General features: G+C 35.8%; 1 protein-coding gene across 2 annotated transcripts in view; it reads left to right on the top strand.

Annotated features, from left to right (window-relative positions):
* Positions 1-18,295, top strand: part of DMD (dystrophin) — a 978,378-nt gene that overhangs the window by 706,670 nt on the left and 253,413 nt on the right. For both annotated transcript variants that reach the window (XM_063392999.1, XM_063392994.1), the window contains 2 exons: positions 7,080-7,291; positions 14,130-14,284. In XM_063392999.1, coding sequence (XP_063249069.1) covers positions 7,080-7,291; positions 14,130-14,284 — 367 coding nt within the window. The remainder of the gene's footprint in view (positions 1-7,079; positions 7,292-14,129; positions 14,285-18,295) is intronic.

Here is an 18,295-nt window from a genome sequence, read left to right as displayed (position 1 = left end):
GGCATAAATGGCAGACATCACATTAGGGTAGATATTCCACATTGTCACCCCACCGTAAATTTGTGGTTTATTGGCTAAACCCTCTTATCACTTTATTGACCAGTGATGCATCAAATGTCATAGATGACACATCTTTAGTGATTTTCCATATGTACGGTAGAGTTTTGCCGTGAGTTTCTAAGGTCAGTGTTTAAGAAGTATGACTTTTATAAGCCATTGGAAAAGGTCAAGAGAAATGCTTCTGTACAAGGAAAGATGAAGGACAGCTGAAGCATAAATCACCACCTGAGCAGGCTGGTTCCAGCTGTTCTCTGCTGGGTACTGTGTCCTGTCCAGATCCGTAATGATACAGGCAGCAACTTAGGAAATAAGTAACTCCTTAAGTACTTCCTGTAACTCCTTAAGTACTTAAGCAATTAAAAAAGAAATGTTTTAAACTTATCCTCACTTGCCTCTGCATCTACCATCCAAATGTTCTCCCTAGGCCAATCTCTCACAGATTCAGATTGTTCATAAGAACAGAGACAGCATCCTTTTGTCAAGGGATGTTGTAAGATAGGCTGTATCAAAGTGATTCCTCTTTGAAAAATAAGACTCAAGACAGACACCTCCTGTTCTGGAAGGCAGCAGAAGGGAAAATAGAACACCTACAGAAAGAAATAATTGTCAAATGGAGAATTTAAAAAATCCTTTCCTAGAGAAAGAAAAAAAAAGTGTTTCACTTATTTTCTTAGAAATACAATAATACAAAGCAAGGAAACCACAAAAGAAGACAAAGTTTAAGTGTTATTTTAGCTGTGATTCCACTTATGTTGTTTACAGAAAACTGAGCTAAAATTGGAAAAATCAGAAAGTCTTACATTAGTGCATGTTGCTGTTCCTTCAGAATGGTCTTGTAACCCTATAAAAAGTCTTATTTTTTCTCACAATTTGTTTATCCCTAATATGTGTAAGAGCATACAGATTGATGGAAGAAAGAGAAAACTGATGCAGTAACATAGAATATATCTGTTTAGATCCATATTTTCTACTTTTTCCATCATGCCTCTCATAAACATGCTCACTTAAAACTCTGAGGACTGGAAAAAACTGATGTTGTACAGCTGCAAAAGTTTAACTAAAGTAAATTTAATATAGATAAATGCATAGATCAGTGAAAAGCAAATTACGTAAAATGAAATACATAACAATTAACTATCCAGAACATTCAAAGGAAGGTATAATATTGGGCTGCAATTCAAACAAAAATTAATCCAACCTGAAAATCGGTGCATCAGCAGATTTGGTAACATGGATTAATGCTGTCTGTAACTCTGCAGTTCTCCAGTTACATTCTGCAGCAGATCAGATTGTATTAGCTCCTTTAGTCTTCAAATCTATGAAAATACAGTGGAAAAACTGCTTTTATGGGAAAATGTCAATATATTGACAATAATGCTTTTGAGAAGAAATCTCCTACAGAGCAAAAGTAGCATTGTTTGTCTAATTTGTTGGACAAGGAAAATAGAGGGTTTCTGCCTCACAAATACTGTTGCTATTCAAAAACTTATTCACTTTTTTGGAGGGTGTACTAGATTCAAAGGACTTAACAAACAGGCATGCAATAAATACTTTTTGCACCTTTGCATAGGCTAAATACATAATATGTATGTTCTAGTGACATGAACATTATTTCTCCTGTGACTCATAGCTTCCTCTCAAACTCCTTTTCTGTTGTTTTCATTGTGGGTATATTATAAACAGCAGAGAGTAAACTCTCTTACTGAAGCTATTTTTGTCAATAAGAAAAAATGATAAAATGGTATGAATGTTTGCAAAAGAAAAAGAAAATCGTTTTTATTTGTTTCCCTATAATGAGTAACATATGAAAAAACTATAAAGATTTTTCTTAATAAACAAAACTGAATCTTAAGGATGCATTCTCCTTCACTCTCCTCCACTAAGCAAGTTCTTTCCTTGATAGATGAAATTAATGATAACGAGACTGAAAGATACCTGTCGTGTGTCTGATTACTTTAGATGCTGCTTTCTGCTTTGTTGTTGCTTATAGTAACTTCAGTTCAGCAGAATTTCTTTTGTCCATTTTAGTATATAATCACTATTGATCAGCGAGGAAACAGTAGAGATAGAAAGAAAGAAATTGAATAACAACCTTGAAATTATAACTGGCAGAATCTCACCATGCCCTAGGCTGCTCATTTGAGAGAGTTCAGTGTTGAGCTGGGAGTGGTTGGAGCCATGCTGGGACACTTTCCAGTAAGCAAACACAAAAGTTGTGTAGGTGAAGCACAGTGATGGCTTCTGCTGGAGCACTGTGATTAGGAAATGGATGGGGATTGGTTTTCTCTTCAGATGTTTTGTGGGTTTATATTCACGTGAAACTAGTTAGCAATAATGCATGTGGCCACACACATTAATAAGATATTTCTTTTCATTAAGGCTGTAAAGAAAATTCTGTCCTGATTTTTCCAGATTGACCCTTTGCAGTCAGTAAAAATTTTCTTGAGGTATCTGTTAATATTGATTCTTACAATAAAGATATTGTGCTGTTGTCAAATTTAGGGCAAGAAAGGAAAGGAAGAAAATGGGAAACAACAAGGACATGCCACACTAAGAAATAACACACTGGGCTTTGAAATGCACAAGGCACAGGACTCAGCTGTAATGAGCAATGTAAACCAAGGTGTTCAGAAACTACTCAACCATGGGGAAAAATACTCGTCATTGTTACTTATTTTTTAAAATTCCTGTGCTTCAGTGACATTAATAGTATACATGGAGCCATTGTTATGTCTGTCTGGGTGTTTCCAATGTTTAGTTGTCACAGCATGTAGAGCAGTGATATCTAAAACATAAAGATTAGAGTCTCATTTCAATAATATGCCATTATAATGAAGAGTGTAATAAGGACAGTTGCATTACTTTTTTCTGGCAAAACTTAATTTTTTTAGTCAGATGTTCTTAACTTTCAGGTTCTTTTTTATCCTTGCAATAGCCTTTGGTCCATTTCTGTCTATTTTTTGTATATTTATATTGTATATAAAATATAAAAAATATATCTATTTTTTAAATTTATTGAATATTATTTATTGAGGGCCTTAAATTCAAAGTAGGAAATTGTGATAACATTTTTACTTTAGTTTTACAAAACTTGTGCAAATTTGTTTTTCTGGAAAAATTACTTCACATGCCATTGGTTCTTCTATTTTTCTGGGTTTGGAACTTCATATTTCTAGGCCTGTCTTCCTCATTCCAGGTAAGGGTGATAAAACTTTAGAAGAAATTGATTTTCCCTATGCTCAACCCATTAACACCAGCCAGCAGCCAAGCCCCACACAGCCACTCACTCACTCCCCCAGCAGCAGGATCATGGAGAGAATCAGAAGAGTCAAAGCAGGAAAACTTTGAGATGAAGACAGTTTAATAGGGAAAGGAAAAGCCACACACACAGGCAAATAAAACAAGGAATTCATTCACTGCTTCCCATGGCTGGGAAGGTGTTGAGCTATCCCAGGAGAGCAGGGTCCCATCACAGGTAAAGGTGACTTGGGAAGACAAACTCCATCAATTCAAACATCCTCCCCTTGCTCCTTCTTGCCCCCATTTTATATACAGAACACGATGTCACACAGTCTGGAATATCCCTGTGGTCATTTGGGTCACTTGTCCCAGCTGTCTCTTCTCCAAGCCTTCCGTACACAGCAGTCTCCTCACCAGTGTGGCAGCACGAGAAGCAGGAAAGGCTTTGGCTCTGTGTAATGATAAAAACATCTGCTCAGCAATAACAAAAAATCTCTGTATTATCAACCCTGTGTTCAGCACTAATCCAAAACACAGCCCCACATTAGCCACTGGAAAAAAAATGTAACTATGCCGGGTAAATCCAGCCCAGTCCTACCTATGGTGACCTTAAGGATTTTATAAAGTCTTGACAGCAGAAATAGCCCTTCTAAAATCTGTGTTCAGAGTGTTGGCCTGAAAGAACTTTGGACTGAGGTTCCTACTGCTGTCTTATAAAACACTCTTTAATATATTGATAAACCTATTCCCAGTAGTACTCAGTCAGAGGAAGCTTTTCCTATGTTTCAGTACCCTTGCACAAACCATCTATGATGTTCACAATTTAAAAATTGTCTACTACTGTCCAGCATGATTTAATAACAATTCTCTGACCCATCTCATCTGCAGTCAGTAACTCATTAGCTGCAGGTGGAGGGGTTCCTGAGTTCCTGGTGTCACTTCTGACACAACATACACTCAGATTGCATTTCCTGAACTTTTTTGTTTGGTGTAAATCTATAAGGGGCATACACCTTTTGTTCTGTGGGAAACATCCTACTGAAGTGTGAGCATGAACAAAATACATCCTTAAGAGACACTGATTTACTCTCTGGTTTTCATTTTGGAAGTGAACCTCATATTTTAAGTTTTAAAGCCTTGGGGTTTTTGCTATTCCAAAGTCGGTCAAATGGGAGCATCATTTAGAAATTGCAAATGTATAGTAATGAAGGGTTTTTTAAATTGCATTAAATTATGTTGTCATCATTATGAAAACCTCTCTAATAAATTATTTATACATATTTTATCTTAAATAGTACTTCACCTTTTAGTATATTCTATCTTAGAAAAGCCAGATTAATTATATAGATATCATGGTGTGTTTAATCACAAGTGAAGTACTTTGTTAATTGGGTTTGGTCACTCACTAGTAAAAGAAAACAATGTTTATTTTGGAGGGTTTTTTTTTTGTTTCATTTAGATTGCCTACTAACTTCCTGAACACTTAAATTCCAGTCTGTAATAAAGCAAAAGTAAATATATATATTTATATATATGTGACTTTGTTGAGGGAGCTAAACCAAGCATTTTCACAGGAAAATGGGAAATGTTTTTCATAGATTTGGAGCTTGTGCATTCACAGTCTCTTGTGTTAATGGGCTCCTGGGGTATCCTGAATGCAGTTTTCATTAAGCAGCTTCACTGTCCTCTTGGGTGGGAGAATTGGTCATCATGGAGTCCCAGGACTGTGGTGTCTGATGAGAAACTCAGTCTTGCTGCAAAGAGCACAGTCCCTGGAGGAGGACTGCTAAATATCTTACTTACATACAAACCTCATGAGATATTATGGAACCAATACATCTATAAATATTTTGATTTTTTTGTGATAAGAAATATCAGCATTTCTTATTAAAAGCTGTTCTTATGAAAAATTGATATAACTGTAGATCCAGCTTTCCTTTGAAGCAGAGAGTTTTCATTCATTTCTTAATCCTCGCACCACCACCACAGAAACAAACCACCAAAAAACCATCCAAACTACCCACACCAAGAGGGAAACGTACAGTAAAACAAAAATAGTTGGGATTTTTGTTGTTTGTGTTTTCTTTTTCATGGACAGCTGACACAAACAACCTATTGTATTTCTCTCTGCAATGTACCAAAATCTCCATTTTACCAGGAATCGGAAGATATGAATGCCTCAAAGGGGGAAGGAGCTCAAGAAATGATTTGCAGGAAATAGGTGGCAGCTGTTGCCAGTGACACTGTGGAAGGTGTTTAGGCAGTCTTTGTCCCTAAGCCTCCAGCACAACCCTTGAGCCACATGCTGTGGCCATAGCAGGAAGATTTGCTCAAGCAGCTCACTTCTTTTATTCACTCTCCCTGAAGTCTACAGCCTCTTTGTTGTTTCAAGTGTACTCTAAAGCTTACATCAGAAATCCTCGCCCAGAGAGGGCACAGAAATGAGTTGGTTTGTGACATGAGTATACAGCTTCTTAAAACAAGGGGTTAGATTTGCTTCAGATTAAATTTAAGCATTTGCACCTTAGGCTACCCCTGTTGTGCTCTGTTGGTGCTTTATGTGTTCCAGTTGTTTCTTCAGTTCCTTTTGTTTCTCCTTTGACTTAAACGTGCTGCTGTGCGTGCTTACTCAGTTTTTCTCCCTAGGCTTCAGCAGAGATGCTGAAAGGTTTTTCTCCTCTCTCTCCAAACCTCAACTGAGTCCATGGAAAAATCTTTATCCTTTCTTCCGCAAGAAGGAAAAGCACTGATAGGTGGAAGTCTCTTTTCCTTGCTGAAGCATTTCTCATCCAGGTCTTTAGGCTGCACCATTCTGGAATCAGCCTTGCAGAGAGATGCAGTGTTGGAAATACCAGTCAATGAATATTTCAATTGCTATCTGATTACTCTGGGAATCTCAGTTCCCTTCCCTAGAAGGCCTGTGAATTTGCAATGTAGTGAAGAAGTCTTCAAGAAAATACTGAGAATGTATTTTTGTGCTGACTACTCTCTGGGAATTATGTGTGTTTATATATGTATATATATAAATGAAATGCTTATTCCTTCATGCACTGCACAGGTCTTATTGTTTGTGGACTTTGGGGTTTTTGTTTATATTGTGTCAAGCTTCAGCTGCTTGGACAACTTGGTCTACTGGGGTTTTTATGCTACTATGGACAAGCCTGGTGCTGGATGCTAGCCAACAGTTATTATCAGTGATTTTAGGAATTCTTAAGTTTCTAGAAATCACATTTCTTTCACATAGGGGATACAGCTCATTGTTATTTTACATTTAACATGAGCATATGAGAAAGTTGTTTAGCCTTTGCAGTTTGCTAATATTTCCCTTAATGAAATAAGAAAGTACAGCCATTAATTATATCTTGCAATAAATCTTTAACTAATATTACTCTAGTCCCTAAAGGACTTGTTCTTCAGAAAATCCTTGTATTAGTTTGTTAAGAATGAAGGATTATTGCGGATACTTTTTCTCAAATGTGGTCCTATTTCATATAGGTTTTTGAGGCATGAACCTGTCATTTCTTGCTGCATATGCATTGAAACACATGCTGTGTGTCACAATGCCATACTGTGTGACCCAGGACAGTTTATCTGTTCTTTTCTGTTGAACTAAACTTCGATGCAATTACAGTTTAAAAGAACAAAAGTTTTCTGATTTGGTCAGTTCTAAAAAGATTTTAATATAACTTTTCCTCCTTTTAGAAAACAAATTTAAAAAAAAAAAAAAAAAAAAAAAACTTTTAAGTAATTAATCTTTTGTTTCCTTTGTGTCTCACCAGTTGAAAAGATACAGAGCCAGTGGGATGAAGTGCACGGGTACCTCCAAAGCCGGAGACAGCAGCTTCAAGAGATGTTGAAGGATTCAACGCAGTGGCTGGAAGCTAAACGAGAAGCTGAGCAGGTTCTTGAACAAGCAAAAACTAAGCTTGAGTCATGGAAAGAAATTTCCTACACCGTGGAAGCTTTGAAAAAGCAGAACACAGAACTTAAGGTCATTACTGAGTATTAAAATATTTCCATTTGAGTTAATGAAGTCATTAAAGAAATTGTCCTCTAACTGTGGACAGTGTACATTGCAAAAAAATCTCCCACAGCAAATTAGAAAGAATTTAACCTGTGTCACATATTCCTTGAGTTTGAAATTGGTCTTAACAGTCATAACAAATAGCTGGCTGGTCTTGCAGGAGGAATACCTACCTTCTTAGCCCAAGTATTTCACATCTGTTCAACAACAGCCTCAGAGCACTGGTACTGCAGACTGGGAAATCCTGTAGTATTGGAGTGGCTGCCTGTGGCTGTCTGCACTGCTAATGAAGCTGTACAGGTTTTTATGGAAGCAGTTGAGAAAACAGGAAAAAATCCCAACTGTAGCAAACTAAATGGATATATTTTGGAAATTAAGCATTTTAGATTTGCCACAAGATGATCTCACCAGCTTCAACCTTGACAGGGTTATTAACTGAAAAAAAACCACTGAAATGGCCGCTCTTGTGATTTTAGCATGTATGTTGCACTGTTGCACACGTTATGGTGCTTAAATATGTTAACTTATATAGCTGAGCTGTACCTCAGGTAGAAAATACTCTCTGTTGTATCAGTTTTTAAAGTTCTTGTAATGGAAACAGTCATACTTTGGTGACATTCTTCATGAATAAATTTTGAGAACAGCTGTTTAAGATTAATAATATCTCATTTTCTAGTTGGGGAAAACCAAGATTGAAACCAACCAATCGATCAGCCTTTTAAGGTGACTCCTGCCTCTGTGGGAAAAGAGTTACACAAGTATTTTGTGATATATTCTCCTCTCCTGCCCACCAGATTTTTGTAGGGTTTTTTTTTAACTCCTACCACTCAATTTTTGGTTAAAGTTTGTGTACTTAGAGCAGTCCTATTTACACAGCTAAATGATAATGCACTGCTGTGAAGAGTTTGTGGGGTAAGGTCCTCATCAACTGTTTTTGCTGCCAGAAAAAATACATGTAGAACTTCATGATTGGTTCAGTTATCTCTACCATCAATTAGTGCATTTAGAAGTAGAAGCAAAATCGGTTGGGGGTTTTGATTGCTTTTTTTTTTTTCCTTTTGCTTGCCTGTAAGAAGCATAAAAAGCCCATTGTTTGAGGGCTGAGCTGAGGTTAGATTTTCTCATTTAAGATTGTACCAAAAGGGTCATTGCTTGGGAAGGGTAGATTATGGTAAACAAGGGCAATCAGTCACTAATGTATTGGAAAGAGTTATAGATCATGTGTAGTACTGTCATTCAGCACAGAGGACTCCCATTTGTCACTGTCTTCCTGCAGAGATACAGTCCTGGCTTCTGCCCAGTGTTTGCTTTAAAAAAAGGAAAAGCTTCAACATAGTCAATGTCTCAGCTCTGCAAAGACTCAATTAACAAAAAAACAGTTCTGTGCAAACACTGTCTTATGTCATAGTTTTGGAGTGTCTAATTTTTCAAAAACAAATTACTTAACTAGGAAAATAATTGAAAATATTTCTCTAGAAATAGATTTTTGTCCACTTTTTTGACAAGCGTATATGAAGTTGAGATGAGGTCCATCTAAGAGTGTATGATTTGTAAAAAAACTATGTATTTGTTTGGATCAACATTATCTGTGGAGAGAAATAAGAACATGCCATTCTCCTCCACCTCCAGAGTTCTAGAGAAAAAATAATAATGTACTTATTCACAAAATGCATCTCTACCTATAAACAGAGTTTAGGAATGAAGACTTGATTTTTTAGCCTCTTGCTTTAGAAGCACTTGGGCTATCTGTATCCTCAGCCATTCCCACCAGTCTGGATCCAATGAGATAAATGAGTTGTGTCAAGTTACAGACATTAACCTATAATTTTAATTTCAATTTCTCAGCTATTCCATCTTAATTTGTGCCCTCGTGATGATATGAATATCAACAAACTCTACTCTTCCAGGGTTGTTAACTTGCATTTATTGGGTTTTGCCTATCATTTTTTCCTCAAGTCTAGAAAAAATTCATCTCTGTCTTAGAAAATGGGGAGTAGGAGGGGTGGGGGAATTTATTTTCTTATTCTTCCTTCTCCTTTTTGTGTTTCTTCTGTGCCAACCTTCCTAGAGGAATTATCTTTGTCTGCCAGCAATTCCTATTGTGTCAAATCCTTCATCAAAGTTTCTCAGATGTGACAGCATCAGCTGTTATGTTCATGCTTGAAATAAGGGGTCACAAAGTCTCCAGAAAATGGAATTTTTTTTGAGTTAGCAGCTTTATGTTTCTGCTGTACAGTATTATCTAAACTGAAGGACCTAGAAATGCATCAAGTTCTCAAAATAAATGCTTTCCAGGCTTCTGTGCCAAACACATACATTTTGATGTTGTCCCCTGAAGATGCAGAGTAAGTAGGCTGTCTTTGCTTGCTGTTACACTGATGAAGAGGCAGCTGTAATTTCTATTCATTTGCTTTGAGGGAAAGAGAGGGGTCAGTGCAAGACTTAATAAATTCAGACATTAATTTTGTCAGCTTTGTATCTCAACATAGCCTGGTGTGAGAAAGTAGTCACCGAGTGTTCTTCTGATTTGCTTGTTAAACATTGTAGGTCTGCCTGAAGACAGCTGAATCAGTGTGCAAGTTCCCTTCTACTCTAGGGGAACTTTTAATCAGTGCTTGTGTTAGTACATTTCTGTTAGGGCATCCTGATACATGAGTGCATGGTAAAATCAGTAATATCAGTCTCTTGATTTCTTTTTTTTTTTTTTGTAATGCCAGCACAAAACAAAAATCTGTAACTTGCTTGTATTTGGCCATTAAAGTTTTTAAAATAATTTTAAAATTTTGTTTCTGAAATTTAAAGGATAAAAGTAACCAACTGTATTATTAGCTTTAGCTAATAATTAAAAATATCATTAATTTGAATCAGAAATTAATTCAGAATTATTTGCTGAGAATTACAGCATTTTTTTTTAATTCTGTTTTTTAATTGGATGTTCGAGTACTAAACTGGTGTTAGGTGTGGGGAACCAGAATATGGCAATCTGGCCAAGGAGAGTCTTTACCCATTAAGCCCTGGTTTTTATAGTTCATTAAGTGATGACTGCAGATGGTTAACTCAGCAGGCTGAAGGTTATAGGTGTATAAATAGTACACAATCACACCTCAATTTGCATCACCACGTCATCAGAACATAGGCTAGTGTAAAACTAGCCTTTTCTTAATGGGATACTGAGCTTCTCTTTGAAAGAGGAGAAAATAAAATTTAAAAAAACCCCCAAAACCCCAAAGCAAACCAAATTTCTAGGATTGCCTGTTCACTCCTTAGCTCCCTGCTTTGGTAGGAGCTAGTGAGGTGGATTTTTTCCCTGTGTACAACTTCATCGGGAATAGCCAAAGTGGAGAGGAGGAAGGATGGAGACAATGTTTCATCCTTTCTTTCACTGACCACTTATTTCTTCATCTAAACAGGAATTAAAGAGCAGCCTGGTTACATCCCAGCCTGTTGGGACTCCAAAGGCCAGGCAGCCTTCCACTGGCAGAGCCCAGGTGTGAACTTCACTTCCTAAATTTGTGGGGAAGGCTGAGGCTGCCTTTGCTTGCCTTTGTCAGTTTATTCCAGGGTAATAATTTACTAGGGACTCTTTTGCCATTCCCTGTGTACCAAGATGGAGAACAAAATCAGCATTTTGTGGGTTTTTATTATTCCAGGGCTGACTGTGTACCGTGTTGATTTCCGTAAAACAATTAACAATTAAGTTCATGTTATTGACGATGTTGCAAACAGTGAATTAGAATCCCTTGATTAAAAAAATAAATTCTTTAAGTATATAAATAAAACATGCTACAGATATACAGGAAAAGGACAGAAAGATAGCCTGATTTTCCAGATTTGTGATATATACACAGAACTGAGTGATGTTGTACATACATATTTCTATATTTGAACTACTGTGCATCATTGATTTTATTCCACTGGGCAATCTTGGGATCAAATAAAGTGCAGCACTGATTTCATTACTTGTTTTTAATCAAGGGCTCTTAATTGCACAGGCTTTATTCCTAATAGCATCAACTAGTATCCTCTAATTAAAAATTAGAAATAAATTTATACCTAAGTAACATGATAAATGCACAGCCTTAATTCTTTAAGCCTTTTAATAAACTCGGCAAATTCCAGTGGTAACACAGACAAAACAAAGAGAATGCTTTAAAAAGAATGTCAGAAACAAGTTAAGGTAAAGTAGCATTTTCCTTTAAAGAAGAAAAAAAACAAATGTGGTCTTCAGTAGCTAAAAGATAAAGGAGGCCTAAATACATAAAAGGGAAAAGAGAAAAAAAAAGAATGTAATTCTGAAGCATACATTGCTGTCATGTAGGAGAACAGTTAATGGGCCTCTGGTGGGAGAGACAAGGTAAAACTTGTACCCATAAAACATTGTACCCAGGTAAAACTTGTAACATTTTGTTCTCAGTGCCTCCACACAGAGCGAAGTTGAAGCATGCACTCCTCAAAGCTGTTGAAAAATTACATATCAATTTCCTGTAAAACAGAAAATACAAATAGTTTCCATCACCAAAGCTCTCTACATTCATCATTTCTTTCCTGAGTGTTCAACCTAGTGTTGTAGTGTCAGGAAGTTAATGGATTAATGTTGAATTTAATAGTGAGAACAACACTTTTGGAAATAACCTTGTAATGGATCTTCCCATTTTTTTATTATAAAACAGGGTTTCAAATCTTTTAGAAGGTCAATTTTATTCACATGGGTCTCGGCAAAAAAATCTTATTTTCAAAGTAAAGTTTACAGACCATTAATTTACAATGCAGGGAAAATGTTATGGTAACTTTTCTATACAAAGCAGTGAACAGTCAGTCTGCTGTGATTCTTTGGCTGAGAACAAAATTTACCTGCATGCCTGTGTAATTTTAAACAAAGAGAAAGGTGGGGTAAAATAAAGGTGGATAGACCTAAATGTAGAATAGATACTTGCTATATAAGATCTACAAAACTGAAATGCTAATTACTGTAGAATTTATTTAGTATTTAGTATTTTGTATAAAATTTATATATTTATTGTATATCATTCTGGCAGGGAAGGAGCCTGGCAGGCTGTTTCCAAAACAACCACCTGCCAGTATTGTTTTTCACAAAATTACCCTCTCTAGTGTCCAGATCTCCTTACTTAGCAAAGAGAAATTTCTTTAAAAAATTGTCTAGAGAGCTTCATTTTAGGTGAGCTTAACCATAACATGTTCAGGTGGTTTTCAGGATTAGGGGTTTGTAGGCTCCTCCTAATGTTTGATTGGTTGAAAAAGGATCCCTTGTTCAAAACAAGGTGCTGTAGTTGTAGCTTGGAGTAGAGTGATCTGCCCTCTCATGAAGGAATTGCAGAGGAAATGGGGAATTTCTTGTTTTCAGTTTTAAATTATGGAGAGAACCTAGAGGTGCTGAAGCAGTCTTTTAACAGATAAGAGTTTGGGGGAAAAATAGAACCCCCCCAAAAAACTCCATTTGCACTCTATTCAAAGAGCAAGTGCATTTCAGTCCCAGTCTTAATCAAAATCAGTTTACAGATCTTCTGAGGTTAAAATATAAATGCATAAATTATTTAACATTTATTTATTTTTATTTAGTATTTAGACTCCTTCACTAGGGATTACATGTAAGTTCAGCTCTGTGTGAAGAATTCTATATCTGAGTCAAAACAAGATTTCAAAAGGAATACTGCCTTGGGAGAATGAAGGGAAAAAAGCTATTTTTTTTTCTTCGCAGGCATTTCCCAGTGTGTGTATTAAAGCACAACGATAAAGCCAGTCGAGTCTGTTTGTTGTCAATAGCTCCAAATGTTTACATGCAACTTACTATTTCTATTTACAAATACAAACTGTTTTCAACTTGCATTGTCCATTTTATTGGCTAGTTGGAGTCTGTTCAGTACAAAAGTACGAGCAGGCAATCAATTAACTTTGCTCTTTCATTTTGTTGTTACACATTATGGATTAAATATGCAGCTTCAGTGCATTTATATGGAAATTTGCTCTGAGAGAAAGACTAACAGGAAAGATGCATGGGAGCTGGCTGCTGGCTGAGTGACTGCTCTGGATTTCCTGGCCTGCCTCTGCACTGAGGCAGCTGGCCTAGGTGGAGAGGAGAGAAGAGAGGAGAAAGTGGAGAGGAAATGGGGAAGCAAAGAATAACAAAAATTTTAAAAGCTTTTTAGTATTAAGCATAATTTAACATTATAAAGATATGGATAGGTTTACCAGTAGTATTTTGCTGTATTGAAGATTTAGTGCTGTTCCAGTAGATGGCACTAATTACATAAAAAAATTGTTAAAATGAACAAAATTTTTAAAAAAACTGACCTGGGAGCACAGGTATTAATTCTCCAAATCAGTATTATTTCACAGTATAAAAAAGAAAATATATTTAATCATATAAAAAGAGTATATGATTATATACTGTATTTTCTACCTCAGTATTCAATGTCACAAATAATCATAGTTTTCATAATGCATAATAATGCATCCATCTATTTGTGTGTCAGAAAAGAATAATCAACATTCTAATCAGTGGTTATCAATTTGAGCTGTCATGTATTTTCCAGCATTTAGAAGTTGGTTGCTTGGTCCTCTCAGAGTTTAGTAGTTCTATGGTCTTATGACCAAAAGAATTTAAAACATTTAGAAAGACTGATTTTCATTTCCAGTAAATCTGAGAAAGTTTTTGTTTTCTTTTTTTTCTTCTTTTTATACAGATGGTTTAAGTCATTCAGCTCCTTTTCTAATAATCATACAATGTACGTGACTGTTTTATATTGCTCTGAGGATTATTCTTTCTTTCTTTCTCTTTTTACTTCAGCAATTTTCAAAAGAGATACGACAGTGGCAAATAAATGTAGATGTGGCAAACGACATGGCTCTAAAGCTGCTCCGTGATTATTCAGCAGATGACACCAGAAATGTTCAGCTGATGACAGACAGCATTAATGCATCGTGGGCTGCCATTAATAAAAGGTGGGATATAAATTCTGCTATTAGATTTGTTGTTACTCTCCACTGACATTCATTGGTCAGCTGTGGTTTGAGATTACAGAAGATGTAACTTTTGCAAATGGAGTGACTGTAGTCATGATTGATCTTATGTAGAATTTTTGGAAATGTGTCTTTAGAATAGCATTTCATTATTGCAAATAAAATTTAGCTTCCTGCCAATTTTCCTCTGCTATAAACAGTTGCCAACTAACTTAAGCTAATAGGTTATATTTCAAGTATTTAAAATTATTTTGTATATCTGCACTATCTCCACATCACAATCACAACAGTGATTCTGACTCATAAACCAAATCTCAAAATGACAGACATACCCTATTCAAGCAGGTTCAAAGCAGAAATGTTATCCTGTATCTTTGAAGTAAATCTCTAGTCAAGAAAGGTTTTATTAAATCCTTGACCACATTTTTGATTACATTTTGCAGTCTTTCAGTGTTTGGTTTAGATACCAATTTCTTATTAAAAGCAATTTTTTTTTGCAACTTGCCAAGAAATTGTGAATCATTCAATATACAATTTATAAGATTATAACATATTGCAGTAAAATTTACTTTCTTTATAGTAATGAAAGAGTTTTAAATCATTGCACATGAGATTAGATATGTAAAAATTATGTGAAAGTTCTTTTAATCAGTAACTTGGATAAAGCCTTATAACTGAATCTATAAATGAAATAGATCAAACATGTTTTTACTTAAAGTCTATGAACAAGGCCAGAGAAGTCAGTTTAGCTCAATATGCAGTAAATTCAGTAGATCTTCTTGTGTAATGGCTGTTACTTAGATCACTGATGACTACAGAAGTTTAATGTCACTTTTTTGCATAGTTTGATGTTTGTATGAATGAGTCACTCCAGCAGCATTTTTCTGAAGCAAACTTACAGCGGACTTAAGACCCTGTTCAAATGAGAGAAGGAACACTCTTGATGTCCACTAAAAGAAAGGCACGCAATAATTTCAAAGCTTTGCATTTTTAATGAAACTGAGATTTTAGTATAAACATTCCATTTATACCTGCTTGCATTTCTCCTGTTATAGTAATAGCCATTTTAGCTTTATCAAAAGTAGCTGTACTTTCACTAAATAATGTTTTGCTCACTGTGGCCTGAGAAAGGGGTTTGGGGGGACAGTTTATTTCTGGATGAGAAAAGCTGGGAGTCTAATGCTCAAAACCATTCCCTATGAGTACATACAATCAACAGCTCAAAAGGATTGGATGTGAGAACCAAAGGAAAGTGCTTTTGTCTGTCTTTAGAACCACAGTCCTGCTTGGGGAGAAGTCCAGGATATGTGTGTAGCTGCTGTGCCTGCCCTGTGTTAATTGTAGCTAAGGGTGCATTTTTAAATCTGTCAATGCCTCAGGCACAAGCCCAGGTGTGTCTAATGTTGCCCAAAGGTGAAAATTGCCATTCTTGCATGAACTCTGCCAAGTACTAGGCTAAGAGAGAGTACAAATTCTTCAAAACACATTCCTTGCAAGCTTCTATAAAATGCACAGACATGTTAGATGAATTACTATAGTAAGTATTTTATATCTAAGAAGAGACCTGCTTAGGTGACTGAGTTGACATTTCACTTTAAGAAGTACAAAAGGGTAGGAATAAATAAGAACTGTGAAATGAGCATCCTAATTTTTGATTGTATGGTGTTGTTACATTTCTAATATATTTTAATTTAGTGTTCTGTATATGACTATTGTAACACTTCTCATGATTTGGGAACTTGAAAAAGAAGCATGCTGCAAACAGCAGTTGATAAGCTTCTCTAAGGGCTGTATCACATTTCTCTTGGTCTTTTGTGAGACATGGATAAATATGGACATACTAAGGCATCAAGTCAGCATAAGACTTTTACTTGGAAGATTTTCTGTGCATGTAGGGTTTTTTAGGTTTCTTTGAAGCACTAGTCAGGCGTTTTGCTCATGCAGCAGCAGTTCATGAGTGAGGTCTTGAAAAAATGTCCTAGATTTCTGGAGGGATTTAAAGCCGTGTAAATGTGAGACCTAGGGACAGGATTTAGAGGTAGGTTTGGAAGCATTGGGAAAAGAGTTTGACTTGATGATCTCAGAGGTCTATTCCAACCTGTATGATTCTGTGTTTCATTTGTTAAAATGCCCTGTGGAAAGAAAGAATTAAGTCCATGTCCTTTGAATGACTTAAATGCCAATTTGTTCTGGTTTTTGTGGGGGGGTTCACTTTGGATTTTTTGCCCTCCTTCTATGCTTCAACTCTTCAACTTTCAGGTTATTACATAGAGAAATTAAAAAAAAAAATAAGAGGGTGTTATGATTTTGGGGATCTTTTGAACTGTAAGAGAATATTTACTAAGTAGAAAAGAGACATGAATTGTTTGTCACAGTCTTCAAGGCTAGTTTTCACTCAGATATGTATCCAATGATTTCAGATATATCTGTATGTGTTATTTTCATCTAGAGAATGAATACTGCTCTGATGACTTGGTCAGCCAACAATGACAGTACAAATAGGCTCCTAATTATGTTCTTGACCATTTCTCCAGTATTTTACAAGCAGTTTTATCACTTTTTATGCATATCTTATGTCCCAAGAGGAAGTATTCAGCTGAAGATTTTGCTTTCTCTATATATATTGCTGAGTTAAATGGCCTAAATATTTTGTGAATATTTTCTTTTAAAAAATAAAACTAAGAGTCACTTACATTGTTTCAAACTGGTTTTCCTTAAAATTGTCATTAATATCAGAATTTTGTGTCAGTGTAAAAAAAAAGTAAAACCTGCTTTTCCATAACCAGTTTGCTAAGACAACATGCAGGCAAGCAGTAGTAAAATTCCACTTTGCCTGTTGGTAATAGTTGCCAAGGCAAGTACTTCAGTCATTAAGGCAACATCTGCTAGCTTGTATTTTGTTTTGCTTAAGTAGATTTGCAGCTGATTGCTGTGTGTTTACCCTTTGCCTTACTGTTGTGCTTTATAACACTGAGCTATAACCAGTACCTCACTAAGTCCTTTAAGGGACAAGCTGGTGGGTGCTTGATGGTTGTTTCCCTTTTCTTCACTTGACACTTTTTAATTTTTACTTTTGCTGTTGATACTGCAAAGATACACCAAAAAGCACATGGACTGATCATGGGGTGAAAGCCAGACTGACTTGTGAACAGGCCTCTTCTTCTTTAGAAGCATTGACTTTCCAAGAAATAGCCATATTATTTAAGCTGAAGCAGTTAAGGAGAAAGTGGCCTCTACTGCTTGCATTAACAAAAATAAATCAAATAGATGAACTGAAATCTTCTCAAGAGGGGAAAAAGGTCAATGATAGAAGCAGTAATTACAAATTTGCTATATAAATAAATGCTTGTTATGGTAGTATTATGTTACTTCCTCCTATTGTGGGCACACACATTTTATGTGAAATACAAATAATTACCATACAAAATATCAACAGTTGCTTGTATTTTCCTTTGCTATGATTAATTAATTAATTTCTATGATTAAATATGTTAAATACCATTAGCTTAAATATTAAGCTAAAAAATGACTTAGATCTTTCTTAAATGGAGTGTCTATTATGAAAATAGTTATATAACATACTCTGAGAATTGTTTAGGATTCCAAACCACCACTGTGTAATAGACATCTTCAAATATTCACATCGCCCACCAGTTCCTGTGGCCAAGCTCAGTGGAGCTCAGACCATGCAGTAGGTGTTGGGAGCTTTCACTGCTCAAGAGCTTTTTTGGCTCCTGAGACAATAGGAGGACACTGCACAATCTAAACATAAAAAGTAACCTTCCTTTCCCCACTGCAAGGTATGAGCAGTGAAAAATCAGTGTAAGGAGAGACAAGGAGATGTGTTTCTAAACGTGTTTGAAAGACATGAGGTACCAATTCCCAGGTTTAACTAAGAATGGTGTTCATTCTCTAATGCAGCCAGTTGTATAAATACTTTGATTTTGCATGTCACCTGGACAGTGTAAAATGTAAATGGCCAAACAAAGCACA

Source organism: Prinia subflava, chromosome 3 (assembly GCF_021018805.1).
Source record: "Prinia subflava isolate CZ2003 ecotype Zambia chromosome 3, Cam_Psub_1.2, whole genome shotgun sequence".
Classification (NCBI taxonomy): domain Eukaryota; kingdom Metazoa; phylum Chordata; class Aves; order Passeriformes; family Cisticolidae; genus Prinia; species Prinia subflava.
This window is presented reverse-complemented; position numbering and strand designations above follow the sequence as displayed.